Genomic DNA, 17,607 nt, shown 5'->3' on the forward strand with positions numbered 1-17,607 from the left:
TGCTGAACACTTCTGTACTACAACAGGATAGCCATCTCAGTCAGTCATCAGTCAGTCAGTCATTATGTTATTTAAAATATTTCTTTTTTAGTTTAGTAAGCTAAATCATTAGTTTGGGTGTTTATAAAAAATATCTATTCCTGAGACGCACTCCATGTGAGTTTAAGCCCCAATCTAAGACTAGACGATCTATTCTTTTAGGTAAGTAAGTTCTGATTGATTAGAGCACTCAATGTACATGAGCTACGCTGTTGCTGTGCTCATTCTCACCACTATGTTCTAGAGCTTACTGCTCTTGCATATGAGGTGATTTTAGTGTCCTCATAGCCAGACGTACAGTGTTCAGTTATCAGACTAACTTGCAGGGCTACTCACGTAGATATGAGTAAAGTGTATTTTGTTAATCATCACAGTTTTCTTCCCATGTAGGAAATTGCTGACAAAGATGGAAACAACAAAGTGTTATCTTTTACCATCCCATCACTGTCTAAGCCCTCAATTTACCATGAGGTAAGTGAGAATACCTAGTGAGGAAAGCTTTTGAGAATGACCCCAAGCATGTACTGGTGTGTTGTAATGCCTTTGTCTTTTGTCTTGTTTTAGATGTTGAGGTTACGTATACTAATTAATTGGTAATAGCACATGTGTGGTTATGGCTGCTTTTGTTTTTCTGGGGCATGGCTACACATCATGGCTAGCAGGAACCTGGTTAAAGCCCACATGTGATTATTGAGCATGACTGAAATACAGTGCAGATATCACCATTCCCTACTGAAAATTTACTGTAGCCCTGTTGAGCAGCCACTTGGTGTAGGTTTACTATACGCAAGTTGCGATAGAAAGAAACTCTTTGTGCCTAGTACGTCCACAGAGCTCTGAATGATTTGTGCTTCAGAGAAGCGTCACTTTTGCTGTTCTACTGTTACATCTTAATTCAGACTAACCCTGGCTTCACTAGCCCCACCATTTAAGTTATCTGTTCAATATTTCGCTCACTCAGCTACTTGCATAGCCAAGAACATGTCTATTCACATTCCGTCTTTGAGAAAACACGTTGTTTGTCCTCTGTTAAAAGGGGAATCGAACTGTTGATGTTGTTATGGGTACCATTACTGACATCACTATCTACTCTGTGATGACAGACTAGTTTTGACCTTCGTGCCTGCAGTTGAATCCGTCTGTGAGAGGTTATACTTCTAGGTCACAATTACACTTGGAAAAAAGTGCTTCCAGCACCAGAAGCCAATACAAGGTGGTCATTCTCTATAGTTCTACTCCCGGCATCACCTTGACACAAGACACTACCTCACCCCCTTTCCTTGCGTACCTTACTAAAAGCACCCCAGAGATATCTCAGCACGCTGACTCACTCCTACCCAACACTTCCAGATTCTTCAAAGAGAACCACGTACAACGAATTACCAAAACACAGCACAAGACAGAATACCTACTATAAAAGCAACTACGTAAACTCAGAGAAAACATGTAATCCAACACTAACCTATTTTGAATTTTGAGATTTAATCATGGTGATGCAGTACTGGGTTATATAACACACACCACTCCAATACTGTGATTACAGATACTGCATTCTGTTCCTAGCATTGTGGCTTGAGTCAGGCCTTCAGAAGGTGTCCTTTTGTTTCCTCAGAAAATCTGAAGGCTTTCATCATCCATTTCTTTCGTTTATTGTGGGCCTTGTTATCGCAACATGTTTGCCATATACTACCCGTACACATATAATACGTACGACAAGTGAATGAGTTCTGATTATAAAGGATAGCATCTGGTGCAGAAAATAATGGGTACTTTAAGAGAAGGAGGGAAGGTTTAAATCTATAGCCAATCTCCAGGAAATCTATAAACAGTATACAAAAGTACTGTTGTTCAACATTTTTGGTTATTTTATTTTTAGGGTCATTTATGTCGTCATTCTTCAGGCCGTATGTGAGGCCATGAGCCATGCTTGGTGGGGGTTCGGGGGTTGGTATGTTAGTGTAACTCACCATAACTAGTCAAATTTTTTTTTTTTAAGGATTTTGAAGCATAACCTTAACAACTGAAAATCGGAGTTTTTTTTGCATATTTGTATATCTAATCATAACTTCTCTTTAACAATTTTCTTCTGTGATTGACTGACACAAATACACTCTTTCTCTTAATCTCTGACCAAACCCCCTCTGCAGCCCAAGTGATGAGTAAGTTGAACCCTATTTAAAGAGCAGCCCTCTGTTGTGTTTTAATTTCATGCTTTGATTCCTGGATTAAGATGACAGAGGTGATTTCTTAAACAATTGTTGGTAGTTTATTTGCATTATATTTCATCACGGCACCCTTGAGTCTGGCCTGGTACCATGCTTTTTAATAGAGCAAAACAACAAGCATACAGGCATGCATGGGGAAATTGTATATACGTTTGTTCGGTGTATTTTTCGGTGAAGTCAAAGATCTAGTTCTTGGTGCATACTTCCGTTATTTCGTAATGTTACTTACTCCACATTCCAGCAATACCTGTCACATGGACGATCCTGCTTAATAAGTTAATAAAGTGTAATGAATGCGGAGTGTTAATAAGGAGCATGTCCATAAGTCAGAATGCCAATCCCTGTGCCTTGGTGCTGCAGAGGTTGTGGGTTTTACTGCTGGTTTTAGGTAAGCCATGACTGCCTCTATAAATCACAAGGGTTTGAAGGTACTTGGAACAAATCTCTGCTTTCAGTGTTTAACCTAGAGTTCCACTCATGCTCCTGTGATTGCTGGATATTTTGAGCTCAATCTAGTTGTGCGATTTAATTTATGTGATGTTTGTTGTTATGTAGCCATCTACGATTGGGTCCATGGCCTTGACGGAAGGAGCTCTAAGTCACCATGACCTCATCAGGGTAGTCTACAGTGACCTTCATCCTCAGAGAGAAACATTTACTGCCCAGAACAGGTGAGTATGTGAGAAAAAGATTGTGTTTTTCCACCACCAAATCATGTTCTGGGATGATAGATTATTGAAGTGCGAAGATGAGGATTGAGTTTAGATCATATCACCACAAGTAAGGTCAGAAGACTTGTTTGACGATTTAAGAGCTGACAGGCTGTATAGATCAGTCCATTACACTCTGTGGACCATTCAATTGAGAATGGAGACTAGCGTAAACCTGCATAGTTTGGTGGGAGTCTGGGAGAGGAAAATATTGTTTCAGCTACTTTTTTAATACTGGGACTCCAGCACAACATCTTATTATCCTCCTGAGCAGCCACGAAGTACTAGGGTTAGCAGGAGTTTCGGACACTTACAATTTGAGAAGTGTGGGGTACATGGACGGTCAGAGTGAGTAGCTCGAGGCACATTCATGTAGTGTGAGCACTTTGACATAGCATGGGCTATGCCAACAGATTGTGTGAGCACTTTGGAACACATTGACAAACAGTGAGAAGAGCATGGGATACGTTGGTAGACAGTCTACGAGGCTTAGGGGACACATGGTTAGTTTGTGAGGAGCTCGGGGCCCATGGGAAGTCATTGCAAGGAACTTGGGATCCCCAGCCCCGTAGTGCCAGAAGCCTGAAGTCCTAATGCTTTGAGGTGATTGAGCTCACAGCTTATGCCATTTTTAGAGCGTCCTCATTTACTTTTCCAGATGCCCGTGCTTTGAAGCATGATGACATTACTAGATGCTAACCATGCAATAAAAAACTAAGTTAGTAAATGTAGGTGTTTCTTGATGATGAGTAGTTTTCTTTTTTTCACTGCATTATGATTAGTGCTCCCGGTTTTATGGTATTTATTTTTTTGCCATTTCCGTCTGTATTTACTCATATTTTTTTTGTGCTAATTTTATCTTTATTTATCCATATTTATTTTGGGTTTTGTGAAAATATTAAACTGAAATTAGTATATTTCCACATTTATTTCAACGATAAATATGCGCTCATGCTTGAATGTCTTCCAGGTTTCAGTGCTGTGAACACCCGCAGAAGATAAATCAGTGCACTTATATGAAAATATGCACATTTTAGTATCAACCTTGTGCATATCTGCCGCTGTTAAAGCCTCTTTACTAAATGTCCTTTTTTTTTAACCCCCTTATCTATCAATCCACACATCTATTAGCCTGGCAGTCATGGCAGACAGTATTTAGAATTACTCAAAAAGCAACCCAATTTCCTTTTTTATCCACATTTAAAAATAAATAGACAAGAAAATGAATGTTCTCTTTCTGTATTTATCTGTAAAAATCAATAAAAACGGAAAACAGGGAGCCTTAATTATGATAAAGTATTGTGTGGAAATGTCAAGTTATAGTTACCCTTATCCAGACACAGAAAGAAGGGGAAATCTGATTGAAATCTTGGCATTAAACCCAATATTCAAATACTTTTAGTGAAATGTTCACCTTGTCAAACAAACCATTCTTAAAATGCAAAAACACCATTTGCCAACTCCATTGTGAGTGAAACTACGACGTAAGAAATTTTCACAAGAGCAGCAAACTCTTTTTTTTCCCACTGATAATTGCGACAACGTTTATAACACTGTATTTTAAAATAAATAGAGCTAATTGGCTAATTCAATTAACATTCCATAGTTTAAAACCATTCTTTGAAGAGGCTTTCTCACCTGCATATTATCTCTTAGTTAAGTTTCTAGTTTAAATCAGTTTTTCACTTAATACAATACATAACGTAGTGCAGTAGGAAGTTGTGCTTTTACTCTAGTAGAGGTATGCCATCTACAGTCAATTTATTTTATTTCTTCTATAACAATGCTCTTTTGATATCGATTACAAGTTTACAGTGTTTTGAGCTAAATATTGCAGCTGTACCAGAAACGTTCGACAGTCCTTGCCTCATACACAAATATTACCCTACTGATTTCATTCCTCAACAAGCAGATATGTACAAACTGAGAACTCGCATCTTTCTACACCCACAGGATTAAATTCAGTTTAAAGTTTCCATCCCCATTCCACCACAAAAGCAACCTTGGACACTGATTGAATGTTTGTGCTCAATACCTTGTCTATTTGCTCTTTGCTCAAGTAATGGGCCTAGTGACGTGCTAGCATGAATAGGCTTTAATATTTATACACACTCAAATACAATGTGTGTAAAATCTGAGGCAGCAGATTATAATTTTGTAATTCAATAGCTGGACCTATTGTATTGCATGTATTTCACCTTATTGAATTGTAGAGCAATAAATAAATGTTCTTTGTAAACGTTACATTTTTTTTAACCTCACGTGCTCCAAGCAGTGCAGATGCACATGTTCGCATACAAGCTCAATAGAGCATTTTAGACCTTCTAACACATGCACTGGCACACGGAGGCACCAGATCCTTGGAGATGGTAAAGCAGTGCTTTTAACAGTAGACATCTGTCAAACATTCAGCTACTTACAATACTATCAGTACACACAAGACAGCCTACCTGCAGCCTCATAGCACCAGGACATTTAATTGGAAAAGTGATGCTGTCCCAACAACAAATCCCACTCTTCACTCAATCTCTTCTCACAGACTGAACTGAATACCTTAATCAGAACAGTCTACACCCTTAAATACAAGCTACGGGTAGCAAAATTATGCATTTCCAACAGCACTTTGCATAAGCATCAGTCAAAGACGTAGACAGGTAATTGTTAAAATTCTCATTGATTTGTGATAATGATGATGGATGACTGAGGATATCCATCGGCTGCTATTTACACTATAGATCATTAGCTTGTATTAAAAAGACTATATGACTGTGTAATTAGAGATAAAGCATTCAACTGGTTTAAAACATTTTCAAGCACTAGAACAGAGATTTTACTCTTTCCACTTTTATCGACTTCGAAAAAAATGGTTCAGTTTTATCGCCCTCTCCTATTTAATCACAATTTGCTCCCATTAGCATCTATTTAGCATTCCCGAGGCACAAGATTATATATGTATGCAGATAATATGCAGTTAATTGTTAGCCTGGCACTTGTAACAGACCAATCCTAAGCTTCACCACAAGTTTTGAGGGTAACCAGAGGTAGGGGTGTCTTCTAATTATTAAATCCAAGCCAAGACATAAACCTTATTGACCACTCTTACAAGAAATATAACCAATGTTCATTGGCCAGCTGGGATGGGTCACCCAACTGAACCGGTCACCGCAGTCTGCAACCTCAGAATTTGCATTTACAAATCTTTCTCTTGTGACCCAAGTTCCTAATACTACAAAAGTGTGTTTTTATCAATGCAAATTACTTCCACCAGTTTTACCACTTTTAGGAAAAGATCCTAGGATGCAAGTCGTTATTGCCTTAATTCAGTCTAGAATTGATTAGTTTAACTCAGTTTTTTTTAGCTGCCCCCCCCCCCCCCTCCCCCCCCCCCCGCCCCAAAATAGCAACCACCTTCAGTTGGCCCAAACGTAGCAACTAGAATTATCCCATAAACGGCAAAAATGTGACTGTCACCCTAGCGAGAAAACAGTTGCACTGGTTATTGGTACCAGACGGAATACATTTTAAATCCTTAAATAACTTCAGTGTACATAAAGTGTTTATGCCAAAACATATTTCCTTTGATCCTAACAAGTGTAGTGGCATCTTCCCTCTGAACCCCTGCAAACTAATGGCCATTTTTATTTGGAAATACTTAAGACTCCAACCTCCACTCTCCACTTATGAAGATTGAGCATTTTCAGTGGCCTCTGCTAAGGAATGGAACAGCTTGCCACTTCAGATAAGTAAGCGCTCTTCTCTCTATTTGTTTAGAAAGCTGCTAAAACTCATTTAAGTAGTTTTCATGCTACAAATGTTTTACAACAGTTCTTGATCTTAATCTCCTTAATAATTCTAGCAACAAGAAACCTATTTGGTTTACTTTGCACTTTATAAATAAACTAAACATAACAGACACAATAACAGTACTGAAATCATGTTCATGGCATACCGAGGACATCTAACTATACAACTTGCCAGCTCACAGATTACTGTTATCCTTTGTTACATGAGATGTCTTACAGTGCACTCCCCCTGAGACGCACAGATCTCAAAGATCACAGATCAGACCAAGCAGTCGTTATTTATTTAAACCAGTAGCATTCTTTGCTAATCATCTTTGAACAGATCCATCAACAAACTTGCTTCACAGAAGAATACCACCAGAGAAGATCCTGACCAGTCTCCTGCAAGATAGGGATGGAATCAGAGAGCCATCCCTGATGTTGGGCACCCTGTGATCTGAGGTTCCACAGCAGTGCCAAAAATGCTGCCTGACATTTGAGATGAGAAGGATTCAAAAGGCCAGGAGACTACAAAACTGCAGAATTCCTACCAAGACCCAGGAGCAATCCCCAAACATTGGGCTTTTTTCATGAATGCCCAGGACTCTCTGCAGCAGAGGAAAGACCCTGAATGCTACAGTGTCTAGAATTGGCCCAATGAGTGGAAGTTTATATGTGGGGCTTAGGTGGGACTTTGACTTGTTGTTCTTGAAACCCAGCGATCTCAGGAGTTCACCCTTAGTCTAGAGGAGGGAGGTTTAAGACTGATTGGCAGCAAATCTTTAGCAGCAAGTCATTAAGGGACTGAAATACGTGTGTTCCCAACCTCCGAAGAAGCTCAGCGAATACTACCATCACTTTTGGGAACACCCATAGGGCAAAGGTAAGCCCGACGAGGAGCACAGTAAATTGGAAAATTTCACAGCCCACCTTGAACCACAGGCAACCCCACTGGACTGCAGGACGAGTATATGTAAATTCACATCCTGCAAGTCCAAGGACACCATCCGGTCTCCTGTGTCCACAGCTGATCCATATTAGTAAAACTCAATTACCTTGGTTTAAATTTCATGTGATCTCAGAGGGTGCATTCCTAAAACTTATTGCTAATGTGAATTTCTCCAATCACCACCCTGGCTAGTATCTCTATAAAGTGTTGGGTGCCCATCATCTACATTACTGAACTAGGCTAGTGAATGTATCCTGGTGTAAGGAAGTCTTCTACATTGTCTTAAAGTAGGCCAAAATAACCCTTAATAAAGAAACCCTCTGCTTATTCAAGAGACCTCAGTTATTACTACACTGTTTCAGTTTTTTTTCCCCTTGCTAAGATAACTGAAAGCTGTGCTGTCACACAACTCTCAACTTAACACTGAAAAGGTTCTTCTAGATTATTTACAATCCAGTGTCAGACAAGGATAAAGTACTGAAACAGCCTTGTTATGGGCACTGGAAAACACCTAGTCCATCCTTGATGCATGCAACTAGTCTCTATTTTCCACTGAATTACCCCACCAACTTCAATACTGTTTACCATTTTCAAATAACATATGGATATCAAGGCCAATGTCCTTTAGAAGGTTGATTTCCTATCAGACTAATCGATACCAGCAGGGGGAAATTGGCAGCTGTATCTCAAGCTAGTCCCTCTTGTAATATGGTGCTCATAAGGGATCAGATTTTACTCCAACTCCTTTCAGCCTTACTTAGACCCTCTTAGAGCCTGGATTAAGCACTGCGGTTGAGAGCGGTTACATGTAGGTGACCCTGAGTGATATACCTTTTGATTGATGTGTGACTTCAAAGGACATCACCCCCTCCTTGACCAGGAAGCTGGTATTCCCTAAAGTCCAGAGTTAATGTACTTGCATAGATCAAGTATCAGGTAGGATTCACCTGGGATATTGGTAGCCTATCCTAGATGTCCAAACTTAGGGCTCTTTATTGTTTCTGTAGGATTGTAAACAATCTATCTTTTATCTCTTTTCTCGTTCCTTGTGCTTCTGTACTAATGTATGTGATGACATCGATATTTCAGGGGGATGTACAGTGGCCTACCCCCCACCTCTCTGCTTATGTGTTAAAGACTAATGAAAATGTTACCATTATTATGCTGATGTACCTCACGATCTCCTCGCCTGCTGATGCTTGGCTCCTTGCTCTTATACTGACAAAAGTACAAGGTTGAATCACTGAACACCATCTGAAATTAAATTCCTGTACAATTGAGTTCCTTCTCATTTCACTGTCTCATGCCAATATGCTGGTTTAATTCTGGATTGAGTCTTGTAACATTCATGACTCCAAGTTCACCTCATTGATAATGCTAAATCGCCAGGTGTGATTCAAGACCAAAGACTGAATCTTCGATCCCAAATCAACCCCATATAGAAGAGTGCTTGGTTCCATTTGTGACTTTCTTAGGGGAGCCATCATTCATTCCATCTGAGAACCTAAAGACCCTAATTTAGTCCATGGTGAGGTTCAGAATTTGCTGCGGCACCTCTCTTCTGAATAGCTCTTCCAAATCTCATTTGGCTCCTCCCAAAGCAGTGCGTTCATGCAGCAGCTCCTTTTGTGACCAAAAGTAACACATCTTAGAACACTGATCATAATTAAGCTTCACTGTCTCCCCATGGAAGCTTGACAACTTGTACTATTTAACAATGTTATTCACACTGCCAGTCCTCGACACAGACATACAAGTTAATCCAGCCAGGTGGCCAATGCTATCTTTGCAGCTAAGGAATGCTTCTCTTAGAGCCTACTATGTTCAAGACAGAACACACAATAGCTGAATTGTTCTCAGATAGTGCGTCCTGAATATGGAACTCCCCCTGCCTCTATTAGGCACCTCCACACCCTTGGCAATACTCAAGAAAGATCTCTGGCTCTTACTGTTTCAGATATCGTTTTACTGAAGACTCCTCTAAATGTGCCTTCTTACACTTCAATACTCCTAATACTTGCGCCATGCTTTTGTATATCATTTAATCTATTTCTGATATTTTACCTCCACTGCACTGCCTTTTCCCTTCAGCTGTAGGATCTTGCATCTCAGTGTCATTGGTACCACCACTAGTCAGCCTTCATGTTCCTTGTATTACTCTGCCCTGTAGGTTACCCAATGATAACTTTTTTATTTACTATACTGCAATTTATCTTGTGATATAACTTTTTTATTCACTATACTGCAATTTATCTTGTGATATTTCCTTCTTGCTTTTGTAAAGCACTCTAATTCCCTTCTGCCATGTTTGTGCTATACAAAACTGCATAATTAAATAATGTTGGTGGTGTCAATGTATACCTGGGTTTTAGTGATGTGATTTCTATGTGTGTGGTAAATGGTAAGAAGGTGCAATTGTGTTCCTGGGATATAAATATTGTGTGCAATATGGTTTGAGGCTGTGTTCACCTATCTCACCATTGCTGTTTGTAGCACCCAATGATCAGCCTTTTAATCTAAAGTAGACTGTAAAGAGGGGGACAGCTGTACGGTCTGTGTGCTGTTCTTCTTTGTGTTTTTCTCCTATTGGCACCTTTGAAGGCTGATGTAAGGACAAGCATTTGCAATGCAATAGGTCTCGCATTTGCGAGAGTTTCAGCTATTGGCATTGTAAATGACAATGCTTTTTATTTATGCCTTTGAAAACCTGCAAGCTGTGCGTAAATAAGCACTTTGTACTTATAGTCGTTGCTTACGAGAAGCAAGACTGGCAGCCTCTTTTACTGCCAGCCTTGCTTCTGGTAAGCAAGGACTATACGTACAAAGTGTGTGTTTATGCACAGCTTGCAGGTTTTTAAAACAAATTAATAAATACGGTTCACCAGAGCATACATTTATTGGTCAAACGCTGGTATGAAACACCCAGGCAGGAAAATGTATTGACTGAGGTACAGAATACTCCCTCTTGCCAGAGAAGGGCAGTGAACTGTGGGAAGAAAAGAGCGTGAAAGTTAAGAAAGGAAGAACGGAATATTGAGTAGAAATTGAAGAAATTACAGAGAAAGGGTATTGAAGAGGAGGGAGAACAGAAGTGGGATTGTGAAAGGTGGACCAACGAGAAAAGAAGTAGAGGGAGGCTAAAAAGAATGACAATGTGAAGAGGAGTGAGGAGCGAAAGGAGGTAGAGTTGGAAAGATATGGAGAGCAGAAGATATTAGGGCAGAGAGGGTCGGAGGGAAAGAGTATCATAGAGGACAGATGCAAAGGTCAGACACAGGCACAGTGCAGAACTATAGGCCCTACATGTTCATGGTCACTAGTTTTTGCTCCTACTCGGACAACAACAATGGATCACATTTAAAAATGGAGAGGATTCCAGATGTGAAACTGTTTCTCAGTACAATTAGACCACAGCCCACCTCAGTGATTAAACTGATTCCCTCCCCACAGTACAAATTGATTCAGCACCTGTGATGCCACGGTTTCCATATTCTGTAATGCAGCGCTTTCCAAACACTGCAATGCAACTGGCTTCAGGCTCTGCAGTGGAACTAGATAGTCTAGCAGTTCTGGACACTCACTCTCCACCTGTGCCTTGAAACTGGTTCCCGGCCCTGCAATACAATGGATTCATCACCTACAACCCAGATGTATCCAGATATTGCAATGAAACTGGCTGCACAGTCTACCGTACAACTGGCTCCAGGCTTTGCAATGTAGATGGTGCTCTTTAGAGTACCGGAGCGCACACCTATCAGGAACTGCTTATGACCATCACTCTGACAGCGCAACAGACCCTGATTCTGAAAGGGTCCTTGTGAAAGTTAAGGTACTGCTTACCACGATCGTACTGGAACTGACATTTGAGCATGTTTTTTTCCAGAGGCCTCTGCCGCCATCTCTGATCATATACAGAAGCCCATGTCCTTGTTAGTACATCAGAAACTCTTATATAATCTTTTTTTCTTTTTTTTTTTTCACCTTAGCCATACAAATAAGCAAACATGGTGGAGTTTTAAGGCTTATTCTTTGTCGGTATTATTATCCTCTCTTGCTCTATGCTGTCAGTCTTGAACAAGATAAATGAACTCAGCCCAGAGCCCCAGCATCTCTCTTCTCCAATCCCTCCTACAGGCTACAGCTGCGGCACAGCGAAGGGGCGGCGCGTGCGAGCCTCCGCCCGGAGCGGTGCGCGCCCCTCTGGCTTTCCCCAGGAAAGGCACCCAAATTAGGTGCGCGCTCAGACTGTCGTGGAGCTGTGCCAGGCCAGAGGAGACCCGCGCAGCAGCGAGGATGCCCGGGAGTGGGAGGTGAGCTTTCTCTGGCCGTGGGAAGCGTGCACCCTTATAAGATGCTGTGCATAGGCGTGCGAAAGCTACATCGGGGCAGGAGATGTGCACACGTACACATGACCCGTACACGTGCACCTCTCCTGTCTCCCTTCGCAAGAAGAACCGACGACAATAGGTCTCTCTAAGGCGAGCAGCGCATGCGCTGTGTCTCTAGGCGAGACCTAAAAAAGGGGAAACGTGAGCATTCTGCAACTAGCTAGGTGAACGGTAGGCATAACTACATTGCATCCTCTCTCTCCCTCGGTTCTTCGAGTGCTTCTGCAACAGACAGTACATCCCTTCTCAGTACCTGAAGGGGAGGTTGAAGAACCTCTTAAAAACTTTGAATGCATGTGCTAAACCGCAGGGATCATGTCATTTATTTTCTCATTTCCTGTTGTTCTTTGTACAGACCAATAAAAATAAATTAAAAGGAAAGTAAATAAGTCTGCTGTGGCTACTTGTAATGTCATTACTTCTTTTGAGCGTGGTCAGGCTCTGCATGAGCATTAGCAAAGACTGACGCAAGGTTAAGTAAGACATCTTCAGGACTGCTACAATTATATATATTTTTCCCAAATGCTCTGCTTCAGCGGCTTCAGTTGTAGCGGGTGCACCACCTAAGAGATGTGGGAGAAAGGGCTGTGTGAACAGGAACTGTCCTAGTTCATTGCACAGCAGGAAGCTTAAATTTTGAAGGAAGCAAATTAATTCGGGGCCCACTAGAGAGCTTTTCATTATGCACAGTGAACTGGGAAATATCGCTGTGACGAACTGCGGGACCCATTAAAGGAAAATACAATGTTTAACCTTCTCCATATTTAGTAATGAAGCTACAAAGCAACTACAAATCCCAACAGACACAGACTGCTACAAAGTATATAAGGGATTAAACACACGTGGGGAAGCAACTCCGCACTAGTCATCACGCCCAGAAGAAGAAGCAAACAGCTTTGACACGCGTCGGCGAAAGGCAGTAATTACGGAGCAATAGCGAACTTCAAAAGCATGAAACGAATGATTTTACCAGCTGTGGAGTGCGTCGTTGAAAAGCAGAGCATTTGGGGGGGGGGGGGAGGGTGGAATATATTTAATCTCCATCCATCCGTTGCCAGTAGGTAGTTATAGTTAGGACCTATTTTCCATAGGAAATCCGCAACATTCTATTTGGAATAACTTTGGCGCCCGTTGACGAATCTTCGCGAAATTTTCAAAACTTTTAGCCAGCTCCGATCCGCTCCAATCCTGAAACTCTAGGGATGATTCGTGTAGCGGGGGCTGAGAAAAAAGGGGGGTCCCAAAACGTGTTTTCCCCATGCAATTTCCCATAGGACCTTTGGCCGCAGCTACAGCCTGAACTCCTGAACGGAATTACACCAAATTTGGCAGAAAGGTAGAACTTGGTTCAGAGTCGTGCCTTTTGCTTAAATGGTGTAAATCCGTTCAGTAGTTCCTGAGAAAATCAAAAGCAAAATCACATATATATCTGGGCGGAGCCTAACCACACATCTCATCGTGAGATCTGATTGGCTGTCAGTACTTCATCCAAGAAGTGTTGGCAGCTGTTAGAACCGGCGGTCTCTAGTTGGCAGAGGTATACACTTCTGACAAATAGGGACCAACCAACTCTAGTCAGGGCAAGGGGATTACACACTCAGATAACCCCTGCTACCCCCTTGGTAGCTTGGCAGAGCAGACAGGCTTATCTCAGAGGCAGTGTGTTAAGCATTTATGACCACATACAGTAATAAAGTGAATACACTACAGATGGACACGACACAGAAGTTATTATAAAAATAGTATTTTTATATAAGGCCTAGCACAAGACCAAATAACGACAAAAATATACCACAGTCTTAATAAGTACTCTTTGGAAGGAAAAATAATAGTTCAAGTAAGGTTTCTTCTTGGCAAATAGTTCTTTAGCAAAGTATCTTCTGAGCACAGTTCTTTGGCAACAATGTAACCCCCACAGGAGTCACACGACGTCGAGTCTACAAGATTCCCAAGGTTCGGCGTCGACCGCGAGGAGCGCTACGTCGAGCCTGGAGTCGCAACAGACCCCACAAGTACAGTACCTTGAGAAACGAAGAAAACGATGATCCACGGCGTCGAGATGTCGGCGTCGAGGTCGGCGTCGATCGTGCCTCGGAGTCGGGTCAATCCGCAGCGGCGTCGAGGGATGTCGGGCCGGAGCAGCGCTCACGGCGTCGAGACGGGCGTCGAGTCGATGCGATCAGCAGCGGCGTCGGGACGGGGTCGCTTGGAGGCAGAGCCGATACTCACTCCTCACTGGCGTCGATACCGGCGTCGAGACGGGGTCACTTGGAGCCGGGGCCGATACCCACTGCTCACTGGCGTTGCTGCTGGCGTCGAGACTGCAGATTTTCCCTTGTGTACTGGAAACAACACTTTCCGGCAATTCAGCAATTCAGTAGATGGTGAAGTCCTTTGGCCCTGTGACTTCAACAGGAGACTGGCACTCTTCCAGTCCTTGGAGATTTTCTAGCAAGTGTTCAGAGAGTACACACCAAGTTCCTCTCTCCTTGTTCCTTGGCAAAAATAAAGAAGCAGCTTTCAGGTTCCTCCACAGCAAAACAGCACTCTGGCAGAAAGGGGAGGCAAGTCCTTAGATCAGCAGGCTTCTTGTCCTTGGTACAGGTTTCCTTGTCAGAAGTGATCTGAGTTCTTGGTTCAGGGGTCCTTCTCTTATACCCCGTTTTCCCTTTGTTCCCTTTGTCCAAGCAGGGAGATTCCCACCATCTCAGGTTTGTTGTGGGTGTTGCCAGGCAGAGGCACCTGGCCTATTCACTGAGCAGGGCAGAGTCCTCAGCCGCCCAGCAGGAGGCGGAGCCAGTATTGTCACTGGTAGGAGCAGGGCTATCAGTCGCCCAGCAGGAGGCGGGGCCAGTATTGTGTCAGGCAGGGCAGGCTACTCTTCCCTCACTCTACGTGTAAACGCCCCATTCACCCCACACTGACTCACTCAGACCTCTGGAGCCACCCAGCCCCTGACACACACACCAAACCAGCAGAGACCGGTAGATAGTTGGACAAGAAAATAGCCACTTTCTAAAAGTGCTATTTTCAAACATAGAATTTAAAAACCATCCATCCTAAAGGGTGTGTTATTAAATTCTGAGTTCAGGGATACTAAACTCGACATGCTACCATGCTCCCTGAGTCAGATAGATTATAATGGAGTTAATAATCCGTCTGCCCATCCTGGCCTATGGGAGGCAGGTAGCCCTTCAATAGTGAAGAACGAAAAGGGCTGTAATTCACTATTAGGTCATGCCACACACATCAGGGCATGACCTACCTTTTACCAACAATGCACCCTGCCCTAGGGCCTACCATAGAGGTGTCTGAAATGTGGCAAAGTGAAGGTTTAGAGACTGGCAAGTAGGTTTCCTTGCCAAGTCGACATGGCAGTCGGGGACTGCACGCAGGCGCCGCGGTGGCAGGCCTGAGACACATTTTGCACGCTGCTTCTGTGGGTGGCACAACCAGTGCTGCAAGCCCACCAGCAGCAGTTAACTTTACACGCCCTTGGCACGCGCAGTGCACTAGACTAGGGTCTGAACAGTAAGTCAACCAAGCCAATCATGGTAACACCAATCAACGTAACAATTTAGCATAGGGAGCACTTGCACTGTGGCACTGATCAGCAGTGGCACAGTGCCCAAAGCAATAAACCAGCAAAAACATCGTAAACAGAGGAGGCAAACAGAAAAAAAATGGAGGAGAGACTCATGCCAATGATGCCAGGTCTAACACGTGTCCCCTCCAGCTGAAATGTGGGGAGAACTACCCTTCACCCAGGGAGTCCTCATCACTAAGGCGGAAAAATCTGGACAGACCATCAGCATTGGCGTGATCTGTACCAGGGCGGTGTTCCACCGTAAAGTCCATCCCCTGTAGGGAAATGGACCACCTCAACAGCTTTGGGTTCTCACCCCTCATCTGTATTAACCATCTGAGGGGCCTGTGGTCCGTCTGAACCCGGAAGTGAGACCCAAACAAGTAGGGTCTTAGCTTCTTCAGCGCCCAGACCACAGCAAATGCCTCACGCTCTATCGCACTCCACCTTTGTTCCCTGGGAAGTAACCTCCGGCTGATGAAGGCTACAGGTAAGTCTCGGCCCTCCTCATTCATCTGTGCTAGAACAGCCCCCACACCATGCTCTGAAGCGTCCGTCTGGACAATGAATTCTTTTGAAAAGTCGGGTGCCTGGAGGACCGGTGCTGTACACATTGCAGTTTTCAGGGTGTCAAAGGCTTTCTGACAGGCGTCAGTCCAGATCACAAGTCTCGGCTGCTTCCTGGAAGTCAGCGAGGTCAAGGGGTGCACAATGTTGCCATACCCCTTGACGAACCTCCTGTAGTAACCCGTGAGACCCAAGAAGGCTCTCACCTGAGTCTGGGTTTTGGGCGGTTCCCAAGCCAGGATGGTATCTATCTTGGGTTGCAGGGGGGCCACCTTGCCGCTCCCTACTTGGTGCCCCAAGTACACCACTGAACCCTGCCCAATCTGGCACTTACTAGCCTTGATTGTGAGGCCTGCTCTGCGCAGGGCCAACAACACTTCCTGGAGGTGGCGCAAGTGTTCCTCCCAGCTGGCGCTGAACACTGCTATATCGTCCAGGTAGGCGGCGCTGAAATCTTCCAGCCCGGCCAATACCTGGTTAACCAACCTCTGGAATGTGGCAGGGGCATTCTTCATCCCAAAGGGCATCACACGGAACTGGTAGTGCCCATCTGGTGTGGAGAATGCAGACCTCTCTTTTGCCCCATCAGTCAAGGCGATCTGCCAGTACCCAGACGTTAGATCAAACGTACTAAGGTACCGGGCAGCCCCCAACCGATCGATGAGCTCATCAGCTCTGGGGATGGGGTGCGCGTCAGTCTTGGTGACCGAATTGAGTCCTCGGTAATCCACACAGAACCGAAGTTCTGGTGAAGCACCAGGCGCTGCAGCCTTTGGGACCAAGACCACTGGGCTGGCCCAAGGACTGCTAGAGGACTCAACCACCCCTAAGGCAAACATCTTGGAGACCTCCTCCTTGATGTATGCTCTGACCTTGTCAGTCACCCTGTAGGCCTTGTGCCTCACAGGAGTGCTGTCCCCAGTGTCCACATCATGGACACACCACTGAGTGACACCAGGGATCAAGGAGAACAGATCAGGGAATTGTACCAACAGATGGCGACAATCTTGCTGCTGCTCAGGGGTCAGTGTGTCAGAGAGGACAACACCATCCACTGACCCATCTTTTTCTTTTGCACACAGGAGGTCAGGAAGAGGCTCACTCTCCTCCTCCATCCCAGCATCTGTGGCAAGGAGCATGCCCACTTCGGACCTTTCTAAGTGGGGCTTTAACCGGTTGACATGCAGGACCCTTAAGGGGTTCCTGGGAGACTTCAAGTCCACCAAGTAGGTGACATCGCTCTTTTTCTCCACAACCTCAAATGGTCCAGTCCACCTGTCCTTGAGCGCACAAGGTTCCACAGGGGCCATGACCCAAACTTTCTGACCAGGTTGAAGCTCAACCAGAGTGGCATTCTGATC

General features: G+C 43.8%; 1 protein-coding gene across 3 annotated transcripts in view; it reads left to right on the top strand.

The window, feature by feature from the left end:
• HYCC2 (hyccin PI4KA lipid kinase complex subunit 2) overlaps positions 1-17,607 on the top strand; it is a 566,375-nt gene that overhangs the window by 367,503 nt on the left and 181,265 nt on the right. For all 3 annotated transcript variants that reach the window (XM_085649028.1, XM_085649026.1, XM_085649027.1), the window contains 2 exons: positions 430-510; positions 2,820-2,935. In XM_085649028.1, coding sequence (XP_085505154.1) covers positions 430-510; positions 2,820-2,935 — 197 coding nt within the window. The remainder of the gene's footprint in view (positions 1-429; positions 511-2,819; positions 2,936-17,607) is intronic.

This window comes from Triturus cristatus, chromosome 3_2 (genome assembly GCF_964204655.1).
Source record: "Triturus cristatus chromosome 3_2, aTriCri1.1, whole genome shotgun sequence".
NCBI lineage: Eukaryota > Metazoa > Chordata > Amphibia > Caudata > Salamandridae > Triturus > Triturus cristatus.